At 40.0% G+C, this 19,416-nt stretch overlaps 2 protein-coding genes across 3 annotated transcripts; one reads left to right on the forward strand and one right to left on the reverse strand.

Moving 5' to 3' along the window:
- The first annotated feature begins 1,746 nt into the window (after positions 1-1,746).
- Positions 1,747-11,553, forward strand: tmem151ba (transmembrane protein 151Ba). 2 transcript variants are annotated; one of them, XM_051408646.1, is made up of 2 exons: positions 1,747-2,305; positions 5,465-11,553. In XM_051408646.1, exons 1-2 carry the CDS (start codon positions 2,222-2,224, stop codon positions 6,902-6,904), a joined length of 1,524 nt encoding a protein of 507 aa, XP_051264606.1. In that variant the 5' UTR covers positions 1,747-2,221; the 3' UTR covers positions 6,905-11,553. The 2 variants fall into 2 exon arrangements, with proteins under 2 accessions (XP_051264606.1, XP_051264605.1); XM_051408645.1 differs by having other exon boundaries at positions 1,748-2,305; positions 5,462-11,553.
- Positions 11,331-16,019, reverse strand: tcte1 (t-complex-associated-testis-expressed 1). The gene is made up of 5 exons (XM_051408647.1): positions 15,932-16,019; positions 15,508-15,651; positions 14,856-15,424; positions 13,302-13,751; positions 11,331-12,189 (listed from the first exon to the last, which is right to left on the reverse strand). The coding sequence occupies exons 2-5, from the start codon at positions 15,602-15,604 to the stop codon at positions 12,019-12,021; spliced, it is 1,287 nt and encodes a 428-aa protein (XP_051264607.1). The 5' UTR covers positions 15,605-15,651; positions 15,932-16,019; the 3' UTR covers positions 11,331-12,018.
- Positions 16,020-19,416: the final 3,397 nt, after the last annotated feature.

The raw sequence follows: 19,416 nt of genomic DNA on the forward strand, positions 1-19,416 counted from the left end.
CTCCTTTATGTTCTTAAGTCCTAACCAGAAGTCCTAACCTTTACAGCAGTAGGCTTGTCACCGGTCGACAAACACTATTATTAAAGCGATTTCAGGCCATTTTCTTAGAAGCTTAATTTGGTTTGCATTAATCTTGTCCAATTTAATTTGACAGTGACAGTGAATAATCATTAGTGCTGCAATGTGAGCTGCGTGTGCTTCGGAGTGACTCCAATGGCAATCTGCACTTTGACTTACAGTATTACATAACGCAACAATATGCATAGTAGTTTTGCATACTTGTGTGGGAGCTCCAGTGTTTTTCCATTGATATATTCAAACAACAACCAGAACAAGAGGGACAAAATACTCCTATTTGTCCACTATTTTCTGTCCCGGGTCAAGACCCGTATACAAGAAGAGATGATACATGTAAGCAGAGTTTAAAGTTACAATTTGTTTGACCTCCTGAGAGTTCAGGAATAACCCAGCTATCGTTTCTTGTTTCCTTTACCATCATGAAAATGTTTGTTGTGGTTTAGCCGTCAGAGAGTTCACTGCAGCTCTTTGCTCTGAGAGGGCCATATCCATCATAAATATAGTCTATAAAACAATAGCGACTGTCAGAGAGAAACCTTCACTTCTGCCAAGAGCTGCCATCTGTTTTACTGTCAGCTACTGTTACGTTTACTTATTCCATTTTATGTCAGCAGCAGTCCAGTCCAATGTCCATACTGTGGGCTATGATAAACAAGAACTGGTGTGCCAGGATTGTAAGCTGAAGGCTTCCTGTGCAAACAGAGCTGTTTAAAAAAGGAAAAAACTGAAACAGCAAGAATGTAGAATAGTCTTTTATACATTATTAATCTTCATATTATGTGTTCTTGTATTTCACACTAATTTAAAAAAAAAAGCATGAGTGCATCAGCTTATGCTTTCTCATTAAAGCTTGTCTTCAAAAGGAAAAGGAAAAGTCTGTTGACATGTTACAATCTTTTAAGATTTGTCAGAATACAGCAAGATTCATTATTGTTTATGTGAAGAAACAGCAGAACACAGAGCTCAACAAATTCAGTTTATGGATTAAAAAACTGCACAAATCCCATCATAACGTGATTCTATGTTTCACTGATAGGGGATCATTACTTTGGGGTCATTACTAAGTGACCACCACTTAAACGTATCACTTATCACCTACAGCATCAAAGATATCACTAAAAGAAAAAAATACTTCAGTGTTTGGACCATAAATCGATAATCAATTTGGCATTATGTCAACCAGAGCTATGAAAGCCTCCAACATCTTCACTATCTCACTGTAAATTATTATCTCTCTATAATTATGTATTAATAATTTATCTTAATGCCATTCAGTTCAACAATAAACAAACTATGTCCTCATAACTTACCGTACTTTCACCAACACTCTCAACCAAAACAGGAACACCACAACGTTGCTGCAGGCCTATTGTATCATATGCACTGTATGTTTTTCCCCCTGTATTATTTGTCTGTGAGTTTACTGTGTAGGTTGACTAATATGTTTTCATCTATACTGACGACTTAGCTGCATATATCTGCAGTAACCAGCTGCTGTTATTATTTGTTCCAGTATTATAGCCTAATATGTTTTAAAGGGGATGTTTGTATCATAATTGGTCCATACAGACATGGTCATACATTATGCAGGGGGTGGGTTTCTCTCTGCAGCACCGCCTCTGTGTGCAGTTGGGATGCACTTGAACAGGGATGTGTGTGTGTGTGTGTGTGTGTGTGTGTGTGTGTGTGTTATTTACATTGTGGTGTCGGGGCTGGCTGCTCACACGTGCCGCTGTCTGTCGCCTTTGTCCTGCTTCTCAGCTCCACTGGCTGCCATGGGCACTGCCCACAGGGAGAGGAGCTGACTGCCGCCTTTCCTAACATTGCATCCCTCGCAGCAGTATCCACCAGCATCCAGTCATTGCACTGCGGGAGGAGTCTCTAGTCTATTTTGCGCGTCTTCCGAGGCACAATGACCCGATTCCCGTAGGCGATACCCAGCGACGTCTGCCTGGCTACCTGGAAGATGCTGGGATGAGGAGGATGGAGCTTTTGAGCGTTTGCATTTGGGCTCCGGCCGGGTTGGTTTCTGCTGGATGATGCGCAGGGGGGGTTCTCGGTGTCTTTATGTTTGACCCTGATTTGGAAAACCCCCATCCCACCAGGAGATCCATGCCCCGGTTTTTGCTCCGTTGTCATCATCATGTCCCCAGCATCGGCTGCAACGGCCAGTGAAAGCAGCACCACCACCGTCCCCGAAGAGGAGTCGGACAGCCCCAGAGAGGAGGTGAGATCACATTGTTTATATAGTGTGCAGGACCGTTTTCTCACCCAAAATGCACGGGGGGTGCAAATTGAGCCTTTAATGATGTGACATATTTCATTGATATCACAGTGGAAAATAATCTCACTATGATAATCAGATTTTGAAGATTAGGGTTTAATTGGGTCCAATGTGCACGGGAAGCTTGGGAATTGAAGTGAATTTCTTATGTGATTACAGTTAAAATGCAGTAATTTATGAACCTGTGCGTCCAAGCGCGCACCCGAGAGTGTGAAAGTGCACGGATGCACCCCTGTTTGTCTCCTCTCCAGACAAGTGGTTTCCAAAATGAGGTTTGGGGACCACTTATGGCGCCTGAAAAGGGCCCAAACGAGTCTTCAGGAAAATGACACAAACAATCACTGCCACTGTTACAATGAAAGGTTAGAAGAATGTTATTTTCCAATAAGAAAACTCATCCACTTGTTTGTTAGTTTAAAGACAAATAAATCTGGCTCCAGACAATGTGAGGACAGTCACGGTGTCACTGTGTAGACTTCCCCTACAAACACACATGTTGGACAAGTTACATATCCATTACACAAGAGGGTTTTTATATAACCTAGCTGGTCTTATTATGTCAAAAGAAAGTGTCCATGACTATGAGAGGCACTTAGTTAAAGGCGCCACAGCGGCCTCATGAATTGTGAAGCTTCTCCGGTCTTGAAGGTTCTGACTGAAACATTTGCTTTCTAAAATATTAATTACATTTTACAACGGGGTGTTTTATGGATTTTATCCTTCCTGATGAAACTACATATTTTATCCCATTCTGAGGCTCTTTTATTTCAGAGATTTAGTGTTAAAGCATCTATATAATGCAAAGTGCTTTAGTCAAAGCCACAATCATGGCAACCTACAGACGTTTACAGGCCATTACTGTAAACCATAAAGGTAAAATTGGGACATAAACATGCAGGATTGTGCGGTAAATATCCCAAAAATATGTTGTTTTCTATTCCTGATATGTTTAGTTGTACATTTTGTAGCCTGGATATAAATTATTTGTGTTTTTGTGTGAACGAACAGTAAAATACATACAACATAATTGCAACCAAATGTTAACAACAACAACAATAATAATAATAATGATAGAGCCTCCAGCTGACTGAACCTTTTTGAAGCTTTTTACACAATTTTACACCATAATTGTATCAAATATACGGTAAATCTGTATCAGTACAATTTAGAAGCAGCTTTTAATTCACACATTAAAATCACACAGTAATGAAACCTATTTCATAAACTTAATTTACAGCAGTTTAAATCATTTTCTTCATATTTTGTCTCAGCTACATTGGGTTTCCCTGCATGACAAATATCTGAGGTATTTCCCCCCGTTTGCTTGAAGAGACCATTCTTGCTATTCAACCAGGCCGGAGGAATTTCTTTGTCTAATATATCAAACATGTCAACACGACTATGTTTGTGGTGACTCACTTCCTTCCTTTTCTGCTATCCATGGGTCTAATTAACAGCTCTGTTACAGTGTCAGCCAGGGAGTTTTTAATTGAAATGTCATCTGTTTGCGAAAATCTTGGTGGTATTTTAAAGTTTCCATTAATAAAACTCCCTGCACCTGAAGCGCCTAGTTATTATCTCTGCTACAATTCTTTAAATCATGGATGAAACTGGTGTGTAATAGATTTTTGTTCAATGGCATATCTACATTTATACATGCTGCTGTTTCAAGATTATATTTGCCTTTTTGTTCGCAAGTTTTTAATCAAATATTGCCTCATATTCGCTTTCAATTAAAAGGCGTACACATGTAAATTAACTAGTTCTTATGCAGTGTGATGTTTCCTTCTACACAACTGTTTATCATTATTCCTGCTGCTTAAACAGAAGCTGTAATGTGTAACATAAGCCACAAAGTATGTCATGTTATATTGATTATAGTTGTCGAGCATGTGCAGGATGCGAGTGAGTAAATACTCCTTCTGCAGTAGGTTCATCTCAATGGGGAATTTCAATGTTAATCCCTTTTACCCCACGGGGTGTAGCCTTGGCTTGGTAAGGGACTTGGGGACCATGTGACCAAGGTGGCGAAGATAATTACGGAGAAAGAACATCTATTATTTATGCCAGTCTGTCACTCGAAGAGCACATAGCTGACATATTGAATTCAATACATCAATGCAGTGATGCTGGTTGTTTGACTGTTGTGGTCACTCGTATGCAGGGGCTGACCTATGTAAGAGACGGAGAAGATATCCATTGTTGTTGAGCTGAATGAAGTGCTGCTATACAATCCGGTGCAGCACGGATTTAGTGCTTCTTATGTCTATACCCTGGTGCAATGTCTGTTATGCAAATTGTTTGAATGAGTTTTGTTTTGTTATAATTCGTCCATCCTGGGGCTTTTGAATCTCTGCCAGGTTTGTGTGGCAGTGCTCCCAAAAGGCGTGACTAGCTCTTGATGCACTGGGGGTTGCTGTGCCCCGTGGTGATAAAGGATGGCACCAGCTTTATGCTGCCAGAGTCAAACGACTCCTTTTTTTCTGGCTGGCCTGACATTAAATGTGGAGTCTATACCCCTCAGAATATTTCTGCTCTTTTATTCCGTATCATATTTATATAAACACATGCACTGTGACCATGTTGACACCCACACACCAGTCAGACAGAAGCTCACAGTGCTCCGTACTGACAACAAGGTATATACTTAACATTGTACTTTTTCTTTTTTTTAATCAGACATTTTTATTGAATTTGAGTATAAGAGAGTTTTTTGATTATAACAAGCACAGAGCAAGATATGAGAAACTGGCTCAAGGCTCATGTATAAACTATGCAAAAGCACTTACATTGCGGAATATTTCCTTAAATATTTAATATGCATGGGCTACTAACTGTTCCTAACTTTGTACCTAACAGATATTTAGGTCATACTTATGTCCACCAATTAAAATACAATTTTAGTGTAATTACTGGTAATACATTTATGTTCCTAATTGCTTTGAGGTCTGAGTATTATTGAGAAATGATTATGTCAATACCATTTACTTCTAGGACAGCATATGGACAGTATTTGATTATGTTCACAAACTATGTTATGTTAAAATAATTCCAGTATTGTTCAGTTGACTTATTGCTGTTTTCTCATCTTCTTTGTAGCAGCGGCCCCACAAACAGTCCCTGACGAAATCCTTGTGTCAGGAAACTCACTGGAAATGCCTGCTGCTGTCCCTGCTGATGTACAGCTGCGTCGGGGTGATGGCCTGGTGCCAGGTGACCAAGGTCACACGCCTCTCCTTCGACAGTGCTTACAAGGGAAAATCTATGATGTACCACGACAGTCCCTGCTCTAACGGCTACATCTACATCCCTTTGGCCTTCCTGGTCATGCTCTATGTGGTCTACCTGGTGGAGTGCTGGCACTGCTACACCAGGAATGAGCTGCAGTACAAGGTGGATGTGGACAGTGTGGCAGAGCGCATCCAGCGAATGCAGGGGGCTACGCCGTGCATCTGGTGGAAGGCCATTAGCTATCATTATGTCAGGAGGACGCGGCAGGTGACGCGCTACCGCAACGGAGATGCCTATACCACCACGCAGGTCTACCACGAGCGAGTCAACACCCACGTGGCTGAGGCAGAGTTTGACTATGGGAACTGTGGGGTTAAGGACATCTCTAAGCACCTGCTGGGCCTTGAGGACTTCCCCATCACCAGGCTGAGGTTCACTAAGTGCTTTAGCTTTGCCAATGTGGAGTCAGAGAACTCCTACCTGACCCAGCGGGCCAGGTTCTTCACAGAGAATGAGGGCCTGGATGACTACATGGAGGCCCGTGAGGGGATGCATCTGAAGAATGTAGACTTTAAAGAGTATATGATTGCCTTTTCTGACCCTAACCAACTCCCCTGGTACGCATTAAACTCCACTTTCTGGGCAGCAGCTGCTTTCACTCTTTCCTGGCCTCTGCGGGTGCTGACAGAGTACCGTACTGCTTGTGTACACTACCACGTAGAGAAGCTGTTTGGCTTTGACTATGTTCCAGCAACACCATCTGAGGAGCGGCCGTATTGCAGACACATCCCGCGAGTCAACACAATCGACAGCACAGAGCTGGAGTGGCACATCCGATCCAACCAGCAGCTGGTGCCCAGTTACTCAGAGGCAGTTCTCATGGACCTGTCCCAGCTCTCGGGGAGCTGTAACAGCTACTCCGTATGTGGAGGCTACGGTAGCTACAGGCAGAACTGTGAACGCTGCCACCGCGCCATCAGTAGCTCCTCCATCTTCTCTCGCAGCGCCCTCAGCATCTGCAACACGGGGAGCCCCCGCATCCCCTTCAGTGCAAGCCGCTTCTCGCTGGGTCGGTTGTATGGCTCCAGGCGGAGCTGCCTGTGGAGGAGCAGTGGAAGCCTGAATGAGCAGTCCTGCCCTACAGAGAGCACGCGCTGTCTGTCAGGCCAGCAGACCAGTGAGGAGAACCCTCCAGCCTACCAGGACGCTCTGTACTTCCCAGTGCTCATTGTACATCGTAACGAAGGCTGCCTCAACCACGACCACCGCTCCCTGCACAGAAATGGCTCCTGTGTGGAGACTTCTCTATGACCCACAGCTGCCAGACTTATCTGAGCGAGGAATATAATGACACAGGAACAGAGACTCTTTAGACCAAGGTTGGGCTAACATTGACTTCTGCTTCTCCCTTGAGACTCAGTCACCTACAAGTTCCCACAAACAAGGATTTGCTCAAGTTTTTAAATATACTGTAGCCTCAAATAAAGAGGAAGCCAACTATATCTGGGAAAGTCCTCACAGTACAGTCAATAGGTCAGGGAAAAACAGACTTGATGCCATTGTTGAGACTGTTTAAAATACAACGCCGCTTTAAAGGACCAAACTGCCAAAGTGTCGCGTACTCTCCTGCAGCGAGTCAAATAACCAAGGAATACCAACAGGAGTCACATCCTACTGTAAATGCCATATTTGTAAATCTTAGTCACAGACAATTTACAAGGACGTGAGTAACACTTTCTAGTATTTGAAGCCTAATGTAGGTTTTGACTCAGCGGTAGCCTAAGAAATTGCCAAGAAATCAAAGGAATATGACAATTAACGGATGCCTGAATGAGAAATGAAGAAATATTGAGAAAATCTCACACACACATCACGTGAGTCCTGTGAATTGGGTGAATTATGAGGGGAAATGCAAAGATATCAGCCTCCTTGTCAACGTATAAATGAGACTAAATAGTTTTGCTGAAATAAAATACATGTCTTACGGCTCCTATAAAGTGGAGTTAACTCAAATCTAGCAGCTTAACGTCTGCATGTGAAACCTTTTGATGCTGCATGATTTAAATCTGTTCATGCAAAGTCAATGCTCAAGGAAATCCATTTAAAAAAATAACACATTTCCATAGTATAAAAATAGTGCAGATGCTGAAATAAATAAAATATCAAGTTTGCTGGAATTGGCTTGGATGCAATGACATTATACTTCCTGGGTTGCTGAATATAGCAACACAGTCGATGAATAATTTAGCACAGGTGGGCTAAAGGACACAAGAACTTCAAACTGAATCTACAACACTTCTTCAAACAGTTTCCTAATAACTATAAACTGTACATTTTGTATAATGGCCAACTGAATACTAATAAACCTCACAAAATATTTATAGATCAGTGTCAAGTCAGCTAGTTTAAAATCTCAAAGATCCATTTTATTTCATATTTGGCAATATTTGTATTCAGCCTACCTCTTTATTTAAGTGCCTAGCGATCAACTGTTACTGACAAAGCATAAGCTATTATAACTCTAGTCATCTCATCTCAACATCGTCTCATTAAAAACAACTCGACTTTACACTCATAATAGCACAAGGTAATGCACTGGAGAGAACCCGATCTCATTATTGTTTAAAACACACAAGGTTTTAAGAATCAGGCCCTGCACGGTTCTTAGACGATTCTCCTCATGATATAACACAGCTCCTGTATAGCCGACTGCTGCTGCTGCTGCTGATGCATATCAGAGAGACAGCCAGAGAGCTGGCCATCACAGACGCTAGAAATAGGCAGAGGCCTGGATTCACTACTGATAGTGTCAGATTTAATAATATGACAGGATTACTTTAAAGAACTAAAAAAAAAAAAACTTCCTCTCAAATGAGTGCATGCAGTATTTTAGTCCTGGTGAATTTTCTTTTGCAGCCAAGCCATGCACAACAATAAATGTTTAATGGATGACGACAATCAGGCACGCCAGAACTTAACATTATGTAGGAATAGGTTTCCAAAATGTAACAAAGTAGCTAATTATTAATATTAATTTGAAAAATAACTGTAAAATCCCACAGCACAACTCATCATCACTCAAAGTCTGCTTTATTTCTTCTTTGCAAACGTTCTTAATCCTGATAGATGAAAATAAGCACAGATCTTATTCAAGAGTTATTTATATACAAACCAGCCAGCCTTCATCTCATGAGACCTGCAGTGAAAGATAAACTGGCGTGGATCGTTTTCCACCATTAAGACCATTAAGATCATTAGAATGTCTAAAAATAGTAAATATCAAAATCTTTCCTGTGGTCGGACATTTTGTGTTACTTCTTGTTACAGCTTGTCTTCACAATAATGAGCCTGTATTGTAAATTTTGACCAATTAGCCATATTCAGTACATTCCACGTGTGGTGTTGCAGACTTTATCTTTACAGCAATACGAGAGAATACACTGAAAATAGTCAACCGGGGTGAGCGATGATAAAAACGATGAGTCTATCAAACCTCACATTTCATTCAACAGAGGACAGTTTAGGAAGAAATCATTCTGTAAACTCTTTTCACAACTCACAGGTCATCTATGCAAGCCCCTAGAACTCAGGATAGTATTCAGGGCAAAGATTCTGCTTTGCAACAACATCCAAAAACCTGTTTATCCCTCCTTTCTCTCTGAACTTTAGGTTTAGGAAGCAGTTATATACACGGTTTATTTTGCTTTTTTTAAAGGATTCAGCAAGGACCAGCTATGTAATAACCAGTTTTTAAATGTGGGGTTTTACAACCAAACATAACATGACTAATGTTCTCATTCCAGATAACAAAGGGAACATTAGTTTCCAACCGGTGATTTACTAAACTGAAATGCACCATTAGAACTTAAGAAATGTCTTAGGAAGTAATGTGTTACATGTTATTAATACTCCATCATTAAACAGCATTTCAATCAAGTGTCAGGTCATATATGTTGACCATATCAATATCAATATAAAGAGATCATTGTATTAGGTTATCTTCTTATAAAGTTTAAGAAATAGTTCACGTGTAGAAACTTAGAAATTATGCTTATTTGCCTTGCTGAGAATTAGATGAGTAGATAAAGTGCGACCTATCGAGATGTGCTACGTCGCGGTTCTGCACATGCATGTGGGTTAATGTTAGACTATTGATTCGAGCAGCATAAACTGTTAGAACACCTGTTATCTTAGCTTACACAGCCACAGCTAAACTAGCTCTGTCTGAACAAAATCCAACTATCAGCACCTCTAAAACTCACCAATCACCACGTTTTATTTCGTTAGTTTATTCTGAACAAAAGCAGAAACGTAAAAAGAAGTTGTGATTTTACAGGGTGTGTGTGCTGGAATATAAAGTGTTTCCTTCCCTTGTGGCTGTACTCCACCTGCTTCCAGTCTATGCTAAGCTAAAAACAAGCGGGCTTTTGGCTGTATTAGCCTTATATTTACTGGACAGATACGAGCGTTGTTAAGATCTTCTCATCTAACTCTCAGCAAGAAGACAAATAAGTGTATTTCCTAAAATGTCAAACTATCCCGTTTAGGGTTTATGGGTGGTGAACAACGCAAACCTTTTTGAGCAACATGAACAACATCGACATTTTTTTAAACAGCAGGAAACCAAATGAGACGCAGGGATTGAAATGAATTAATTAAATTTCTTCAACCACATATTTATATATAGGGAATCATGTACCGTCCATGTAAAGGGTAAAGAAACCACAAGGACGAGCATGCAAACTCCACAAGGGATTAAAAAATGTACTAAACCATCTATTGAGTATATAATTTCGGGATTTTAGTCACTGTTTTATACTGAAGTCATCACATTCTCTCATTCATCATTAGCCAACAAGCCTTTCAGATGGCTTCACTGTGATATCCATACATAGTCATGTGTAAGAATAGAACAATGTGTTTACCAGTGCAATGTTTACGTAACAGCGGTGACAAAAAAAATATTTGGGGGCGTTCAAAATGGTTATAAATCTAATTGGAAGGTTCATAACGAGACATTTTTCCTCCATAGATGACTGTTAGCATAAAGGCTTTTGTCATGCAAAGCACTGAACCCTTTATCATGTGTATTAAGTAGATTAGGTTGTTATGATACGTACTCTTTCACTCAAGAACGCTCTGGGGTTCGTCTTTTTATATTCCAATCATTTTTGTGGATTTTCAAGACTGTAGGGCAAGAAAAGGATTTGTACTGTAAATAAAACAATAGAGGCGAGAGGCCGGAATGACTAGAATGACTGTCGATGTGGCGCTTGTGCTTAGCTGAATGTGTCACGCACACTTAGAGGTAGCTGAAGCAGGGACATTTTTTGATGTGCAGATGTTAAATGGTGAGTTTGGTAAGTCACAAATGGCAATACAAATACAAACTGTAAAATGTTTTACAGCCGGCAGCATCTTTGTGCTGCTTTTCATTTACTAGTTTGAATGATTTGTGTTTCCCTTTAAACCCATTTTTACATTTTTTTAAAATCATATTTGATACACCTTTATTTAACTAATAATGTCACACATACACACAAACACATCTTTTTTAAAGAACATGATTGGGTGATTATTGATAGTGATTACTGATGTAAAGAATATCAGTATTCTATCGTGTGTAGTTTGCTTTATGTACTCGTCCACCATCAATTTACAGAATAGGTTCACCTCTTTTTGTATGATTCTAGAAAACAAGTGATTTTGCAAGATTAAAAACTGGAAAAATGTGACATTAATTACACTTAAGATGTTTTATTGCTGCCTAGCAAAGGTGTTACTACCATACTATTAGCCAGTAGATATAGGTAAAAAAAAAAACACTAAACACAAGTCTGTATGTATTCCAACATCACCACAACGTTGCCTTGATGTTACATAAGGACTGAATACCAAATCTGTGTCAAAATCAAAATGGGAAAAAAAAGCTCCTCAATAAACTGAAATGCTCACTAAAATATGTGTCAGAAATTACTTCCCACAATGGTTGCCACATCCCAAAGAACTTCACTATGCAATGCTTTGTGTATTGTTTACTGGATATATGGTCTACATCTTAATATGTGAGAAATATGCTTCTTGTTTTTGTTCTTGTTGTGTTTAAAGTTATGGTTGTAGTAAAGGCTTAAAAGACTAAAATGTTTTTTTAAGTAGCATTAAGGGACATCCTTTTTGATAATTATTTGTGGCATCAGAAATACATACCATAAAATATAAAAATTTGTTTTTTATAGTGTTTTTTACTAAGAACAAAAATATTATTTTGTGTTTTTTTTTTAATAATTCTGTTCATCTACTTTAATTTGAGATGCAGAGCTGGCATAAAGTGGTCGTGCAACATGCCTAAATGAATACAAGAGGAGTGCTGATCAATAACTAACAAAGAGGGGTGTATTGTATTAAAAAAAAGGAGCTGCTGATGTCTACTTTGCTTTACTCTCCTGAGCACGTCTCTTTTGTTCTAAACTCTGGTTGGTCCAAACCACCTGGTTGATGAAAGAAACGCTCTGTTCGTCAACCTCCGTCAGACGGAGATCGCATTCTGTTATGCCGGTGTTGTGAGACATCGCCTCCTCCAGAGCTCTACCTCCATCCTGCACATACAAACAGGTAGGGAGAGAGAGAGAGAGAGAGAGAGAGAGAGAGAGAAACAAACACATTTGGTACTGATGCATGTCCATGTTGAACATATCACAGGACGGCTGTTCTGTAAAGGTCTGAGGAGACAACCTTGAAAAATCACCCCTCGGCTACTCTTGCTGTCCGACATAGCCCACACTTTCACAAACTGCTTGCTGTGAGTGTCGGCAGTGTTTTATTGTTATGTCTGAAACAGCCGTTTCTATTTTGGTGAAGAGTAGACCAAGGTCACAGATATTGATGTTACTGCACATTGCCTTTTCTGCTATGTGGGTGATTTTTGATCCTCCGTCGTGTATTCTGGTCTGAGATATACTGTACAATGAAATTTTGAAGAGGAGAGTGCATGCGAGGAGGAAAATCTGATCTCCCTCTCACTTATTCAGCTTCCCATTATTGCATGTTTTCAACACACATGAATAATTGAATGACCTTGCACTTTAAAGCTATTTTGTCTGTTGTACTTTTCACTGTACTATGTCTGTATGGGCAACAGCACGCTTGGGGTGAATTAAATGCAGCGTTTCAAAACAGCCCAGTATTTCAAAGTACTTCCCCTAATAAGACTTTACACATTCTTATGGTACAAAACCAATTTTAAAGGATAACTTGCAATGTTTTTGTTTGTTTTTTTCCTTTTTGGAAAAATAGACTCACACTAGGGATGCAGCATTAGGGATGACAGTGTCAGTGAAATACTATAAAATGTCAGAAAGTTATGAAACATTCCCATTACGTTTTGGGGCCCAGGTAGACATATTTGAAAAGCTTGTTTTGTCCGATCAACAGTCTAAAGTCCCTGAATTATTAGGAGTATCTATTGGCAGAAATTTAATATAATATTCATAGGTATGTGTTCTTTAGTGTATAATCACCTGAAAATAAGAACTGTTGTGTTTTTGTTCAATACATGTTCGACTAATTACATTCGTGCCAAATTGAGATTGATGAGCCGAGCCTGCAACATCCTGAATCTGCTGCACAGAGTTTGGACCTTTTTGATATAAGTGGCCTTTTCTATGGCACCACCCTCAGGTAAAGGCTCTAAGAACAGTAATTTACTTACCACACCCAGGTTGTTACAGGAGAGGTTGATGCTCTTCAGGGTGTTATTCTGAACTAGCACTTTAGACAGAGCAATGGCAGTAGGCCGCGTCACCTCATTGCCTCCCAGGTGCAGATGACGCAGACTGTTGTTGTTCAGCAAGGCCTTGCCAATAGCCTCGCCCCCCTCGTCCCTCAAACGGTTGAGACGCAGGTTGAGTGACACAAGGGTGGAGTTGTTGGACAGGGCATGAGCTATAGCTTTGGCTCCCGGGCCTCTAATATCGTTGTCGCACATGTTCAGTGTCTCCAGTTTATTCCTGGTGAGCAGTTTGCCGATGGCTCTGGCTCCTTTGTCTCCGATCAGGTTGTGAGAGAAGTCGAGCTCCCTGAGGGACGGGTGGTCCAAAAGGCATTTCACCAGCATACGGCACTTTTTATCCTCAATGTGGCTTTGATGGAGCCTTAGAAGCTGTAGAAAAACAGTATATTGTGAAGATTAGCAAGATTGTGTTGTAGGTAGCACAAAATACTTAGTTATTAGGAGCACATATAATGTCATAGATTTATAAAATAACTCCCTTTTTCTGTTTTTTGACAGTATGAACTCGCCCACACATGAAAATACCATTCCATATTCACTGTGCAATCTATTGCCCATGTGCAACTGCTGCTGCTACTATTTGTGTTATCTGTTGTTTGTGAATTCTTATTGTTTTTTCTCTTGTACGTAGTGTTTTTATTTCATTTATTATTTCCCTACTCTTAAATGTTTTTTATACTGTTTTTTCTCTATCCACTTTGCTGCTGCAACATTGGAATTTCCCCATTGTGGGACAAATAAAGGAATATCTTATCTTATCTTAAATGCTATTGTATTTACCACCAGGGACTATGCTTTATATATGTAAAATTAAGTAAGTAAATCAAAGAAATATTAACTAGTGCTGAAACAATTAGCTGATTAATCAGTTAATCAGCTGACAGAAAATCAATTGCCAACTATTTTGATAATGAAGTAGTCGTTCACTGTTCCTAGCTTCTCAAATGTGCTTTTTCTCTGTTACATCATTGTGAATGAAATATTTTTGGGTTTTGGACTGTTGGTCGGACAAAACAAGCAAGATTGTCGCCTCACGCTCTGAGAAATTTTGCTGGGCAGTTTTCATTATTTTCTGATACATTATAGAAAAATTATTAATCAAAAAAATTGTTACGTAACGTTAGTTAGTTGCCGCCCTGATATCAACTCCAATAATCTCTTGTACATGTCCCATATTGTGCACAGAAGCAGTAGCAGATACATGCCAAAAATGTTGTGTCAAATAGTGACTTATTTAGGTTGCAGCCAGCGGCTCTGCTGTCCTTTCTTTGATGTAAATAGAGCATGAATTTAATGTTTGGGTAGTGCAAACAACAATTTTCCTGTTTCATGACACCAGGGGCTGTAAAATGTTAGTAAAGGATGCTTTGTAACTGAATTACGAGAAACAAACATGCTCCAGACAGTCAGAGGTACAAAAGGACTTTTCCTTTTTTCTTTTGTGTAAGTAGCTGAGGAGGAATCAATATTCACCTTCAAAGTCTTACAGGACTTAAGGGCCTTGGCGAGGGACTCACAATCTCTGTCAGTCATCTCAAACATCTCCCATTCAAAGTTCATACCACACTGTTTGACACTGTACACCAAATGGAGCTCTTCCAGGTTTGTCAGCTTGTTGAGCAGGATGTTAAAGTCAAAGTGGTCCATAGACGGTCCGTCGTACTCATTTTCACTTGCCAACTCTGAGCCATATTCATCTTCCTCTTTCTGGGGCTCCTTGATAGGCGGCAGGAGTTGGGAGATCTCCAGCCTTTTGACATAGTTCTTACAAAGAGGTACCATCCCCAGGACGGCACTTGACTCTGTTACATCCGGGATAAAAAGCTCAATGATGTGCTCCATTTGCCTCTCGAAGAACATCTGTTTCCAGCTGTTGCCATAAAGGGAGACGTCACAAAGGTCCCACCGCTGCTCACAGCACCGCTTCCAGTAGACACCATCACCAATCAAGTTGGCTGTCACATGCAGTGGCACGGAAGTAGACAATCTCTCCTGCACAAAGGCTTTCTGGACGGGTGTCAAGGCTCTAAATATTGGCTTTTCTGTAACATATAAAGTTTGATTCATAGTATAAGTGAGTGTGTAAAAGTGTGTGTAATAATGGAACTAGAAACAAGAGCCATACCCTCAAAGTTTCTGACAATGCTTTGCAGACAGAGGTTTGACAAACAAGGGACTACAACCAGGGACCAGTCTGGATCTTCAGCTATGATCCTCCTCATCTTTCTGTAGTCTTAGCTGGGTTAGCTCCTGGACGATAAGAGGTGGTCTGCAATTAGAGGAAACATTCAATTAAAAGTTAGAAATTGTAGATAGATTCTTGCTTTTTAACGCCTGAAATAAACTACAGAATATATAATTATCTACGGGCATTACAGCTAATGCTAACGTCAACATGCTGCCACACATTCAGCTGTTCGTTAAAACTGTCTCTGAAGTAGCGATAAGTTTAGAGCAAGTAGACGACCAGCTCACTACCGCACCGTAAGACATCTTCACAGTGGTAAAACAACTTTTAACATGTGTTTTGTACCATTTAGTTTACTTACACACACACAAAACGGTTCAAAAGTTAACGTTTAGCTACAGTGCGCTGCTCCGGGCTTCATCCGTCTCCATGGTAACAGAACGCTCGCGGCTTATTTTGTCAACCCGGGACATTTGAGTTCTCAGCACCTGAAGGAAGAGCGGTGTACTTGGAGGATTAACAAGCGGTTACAAGGTAATGTTTACAGTGTGTGTGTGTGTGTGTGTGTGTGTGTGTGTGTGTGTCGCTATATTTAGAAGACAAAAAAGAAAAAAAGAAAAAATCTGATCCTTGAGATATCGTGAGTTTCCTTGTCAGAGTCAATGGTATCTTTGTGTGTATTTACAATAGGGAAAAGGGGAATTTCCGACACTCATGGAATGCAACATTTGTTTCCTCAAGGAGTGTTCAAAGACTTTCTGATGGGTTCACTGACAGTATACTGAAGATACAGCCCTTTATATAAACTGCCAGTGGTACAGACACAATAGGAAACTGTTGTTGCAGTGCAGCAGATATATTAGATTAACTAATTAATTTGATACACATTTGAATGTAATGTCACACATTGATACAGTTTAGAAGACAAAACACATTCATATGCTGTTTAACTTTAATACTGCATATCTTCAGAGGCACTGTAAACTGTAAACGCAGATTTTCAGTATTTTGCAAATACCAGTTAATTCTCTTAACCATTCATTACAAATAACCTTAAAGGCACTGTTGTCTATTTATTAAATGCAAGAATAATAAGAGCATCCCGGGGAAGGTCATAAAATTAACATAAGACTGTCTAATAGTTTCTCAGTTACAGTAATATGTTAACAGGTGTACATAAATGGTGATCTGAGTGAGTGTGTTTAGGTCTGTGTGTGACATCGGTGTTGCAGGAGGCTGCGTGCTGGAGCTGCTGCAGTGTTCAGCCTGATCATGCTGTGAAGAACATTTGGATTCTACAAAACTGGCAGATGGACCACGGATACGGACCATGAGCCTTTTGGACAGAGCATGCTGGAGTGAATCCATCAGTCTAACAAACAACAACACAAAGCAGGTGGATGGCTACAGTGTAGGATTTTAGAAATCAGTAAATATCACCTTAAGAGAATCCTGGCCGTTTTTAAAATAACACAGAAGAAGTACAGTAAATGTGGTTTACCCTATTCCCTAATCACATCTGCTGCATACTGAGATACATTTATATTCTTCTTCCTAGTCTTTTGTATATCCAGTATCCAATAAATATCATAAAATAATGAAAAATCCCCATTATAACTTCCCAGAACCCAAAAATAATTTCAACTTTTTCACATTTTTTGCTTGAAAACACGAAATCTTTAATAGACTATAGTTAGGGCTCAAGTTACTTTCATCAATAATGTAGCTTAATTATCTGGGTAACATTTTCACATGACCACACATGGATAGAGGCAGGCACATGATGCAGCAAAAACTGACTGTGTTCCCCTCCTGGGAAGAGGAAGGGCAGAGAGAGAGAGAGAGAGAGAGAGAGAGAGAGAGAGAGAGAGGGCTGTTACTGGCATCATAAGGTTGCTCCAAGAGTCGGAAGGAGGGTTGGATGGAGGAATGAGAGGCTCCAACTGTATCCCTGAGGCAGTCCATCACTGTCGTCCTCATGTAATACGGCCTGACAGACACACGCTTCCCTCATACTCTGGCTTTAATGGACTGGGGTGACATCAGCCATCCACAGCACAGGACGCTCCCTCTGTGAGCTACAGTGCACTCTGGGTAGTCAGTGTGGGATGAATCACCGTGTTGGGTGTCCCTGAATCTGCACCAAACAAGAACTGTATGCAGGTTCACCGATCAGCTGGGTAATTCCTTGTCTTGGCATGAGGCAGCATGACTCAGCTGTCAAATATTATTTATGATTGATACCTGCATGTGACAGTAAACTAAGATGAAAGTACCTGGAAAAGAAAGGACATTTTCAGCTAATTATAAACACAGGGCCAGCATTATATAAATATATAAATACAAGTCCCCAGAAATGTTGACAACGAAGCCCCAAATACAAGTTTAAAGCCTCACTTATAATGCCAGGAATACACTTTCTGTGGGTGAATGCTTACTTTATTTGTTTTGTTGGCCTACATTTTAATATATATATTGTATAAATAGTGGGGAAAAAGGCATTAAAAAACCCCTCCAGTTTTGTAATAGTAGAATATAAACTCCCCCTAAAATCCCCAAATTCCCAGAAGAAATTCTGTGTACATGAGCTCTGTGTATTCAATAGCTACAGCTCTGACTAAATGGATTATATGTCTTTTAGTCAGTGCAGGTCAGTTGAACAAAGAAACAACAACAAGATAGCGTATAATCCAACATAAATAAAGAGTGACGTTTCCAAATATTATGTATAAAGAGTTTTCTAAGCAGACACTATTTTATTATTTTATTATTGTACTTACCTGCCCAGGGACTGTGGGCAGAAAATAACAGTTTACTAACATGTAGCACATTACACCTTGTCCTGTTTTATATAATGTTGATATTTTGTCTCACATAAAAACATTCACAAGACATTTCACAAGAAGTCCTTGCTCATGGTGGGAATTGTTGGGTCTCTGTAAATGATTTTAAAAGGAGTCTAGACCTGCTCTATGAGAAGTGTGACTTCCTTTATGATTTACAAATAAAATGTAATTGAACTGAATTTATCCAGGAAGGTTTATTAGGAACCCTACTCCCTTAGACAGATTTATGTCTCTAACTTCAGTGTGTATTATTGAGAAGTAAACAATGCTGGAAACCAGTCATCCCATGTTCAGTTTAATCCAGTTGAGACTAAGTGGAGTAGCTTTTTCCACATAAATAGACTGTTTGACTTGTCATAGCAGGAAAAGTCTTCTTATCAACATTAACAGTTCTATTCCCAGTAAGTCCTGACAGCGTTACCAGGACCCCGACACCGAAGCAGCTAAATGGAACTCAGCCATCATTCATTTAATCATTTACTGTCTTCTGTCAGAGAGGCCTATTCCTTTGGATATCAACAACTGCTTAGAAAACACAACAAACTATAACTCTGTTTTCCCCATAGTGGCCACATTACATAGCCACTCTAGCACATTGTTAAGAAATAACAAGCTTTGAATGTTTAATGTATGTCACCAGGAGTTCAGAGTGCTCCTTGATAGCATGCCAACAAATATCCCAACAGCAGCAGGATGCTGGCTCTCTCAGGCTCTTTCATTTGGACATTAGAGTACTGAATACAAGCAGTAATTATTTATGTCACAATCAATGCCCCTAACACTCCATCATCGTCTATCCGCAGCGTGAAGACGGCGTGCTTCACCTTCTGCCTCACTGTTGAGGCTGCTGCCATCACACTTCCATTTGCTTTTCAGAGCCCAAGGAGCTGTTGCATTAGTTGCTAGGCAACGCAGCATGTGTGTGATTACCAAAAGATGGAAGGATTTAGCAAAAAATGAAGAAGAGTTTCTTTCAGAGATGGAGATCTATTTTTGAATG

Source organism: Dicentrarchus labrax, unplaced genomic scaffold, assembly GCF_905237075.1.
Source record: "Dicentrarchus labrax unplaced genomic scaffold, dlabrax2021, whole genome shotgun sequence".
In the NCBI taxonomy this organism is placed as follows: domain Eukaryota; kingdom Metazoa; phylum Chordata; class Actinopteri; family Moronidae; genus Dicentrarchus; species Dicentrarchus labrax.

Coding starts and splice junctions, on each gene's coding strand:
- tmem151ba (XM_051408645.1), top strand. CDS start 2,222: ATGTCCCCAGCATCGGCTGCAACGGCCAGTGAAAGCAGCACCACCACC. Junction 2,306..5,461: donor CGGACAGCCCCAGAGAGGAG/GTGAGATCACAT, acceptor TCTTCTTTGTAG/CAGCGGCCCCACAAACAGTC.
- tcte1 (XM_051408647.1), bottom strand. CDS start 15,604: ATGAGGAGGATCATAGCTGAAGATCCAGACTGGTCCCTGGTTGTAGTC. Junction 15,425..15,507: donor CATTGTCAGAAACTTTGAGG/GTATGGCTCTTG, acceptor TATATGTTACAG/AAAAGCCAATATTTAGAGCC. Junction 13,752..14,855: donor AGTCCTGTAAGACTTTGAAG/GTGAATATTGAT, acceptor GTTTTTCTACAG/CTTCTAAGGCTCCATCAAAG.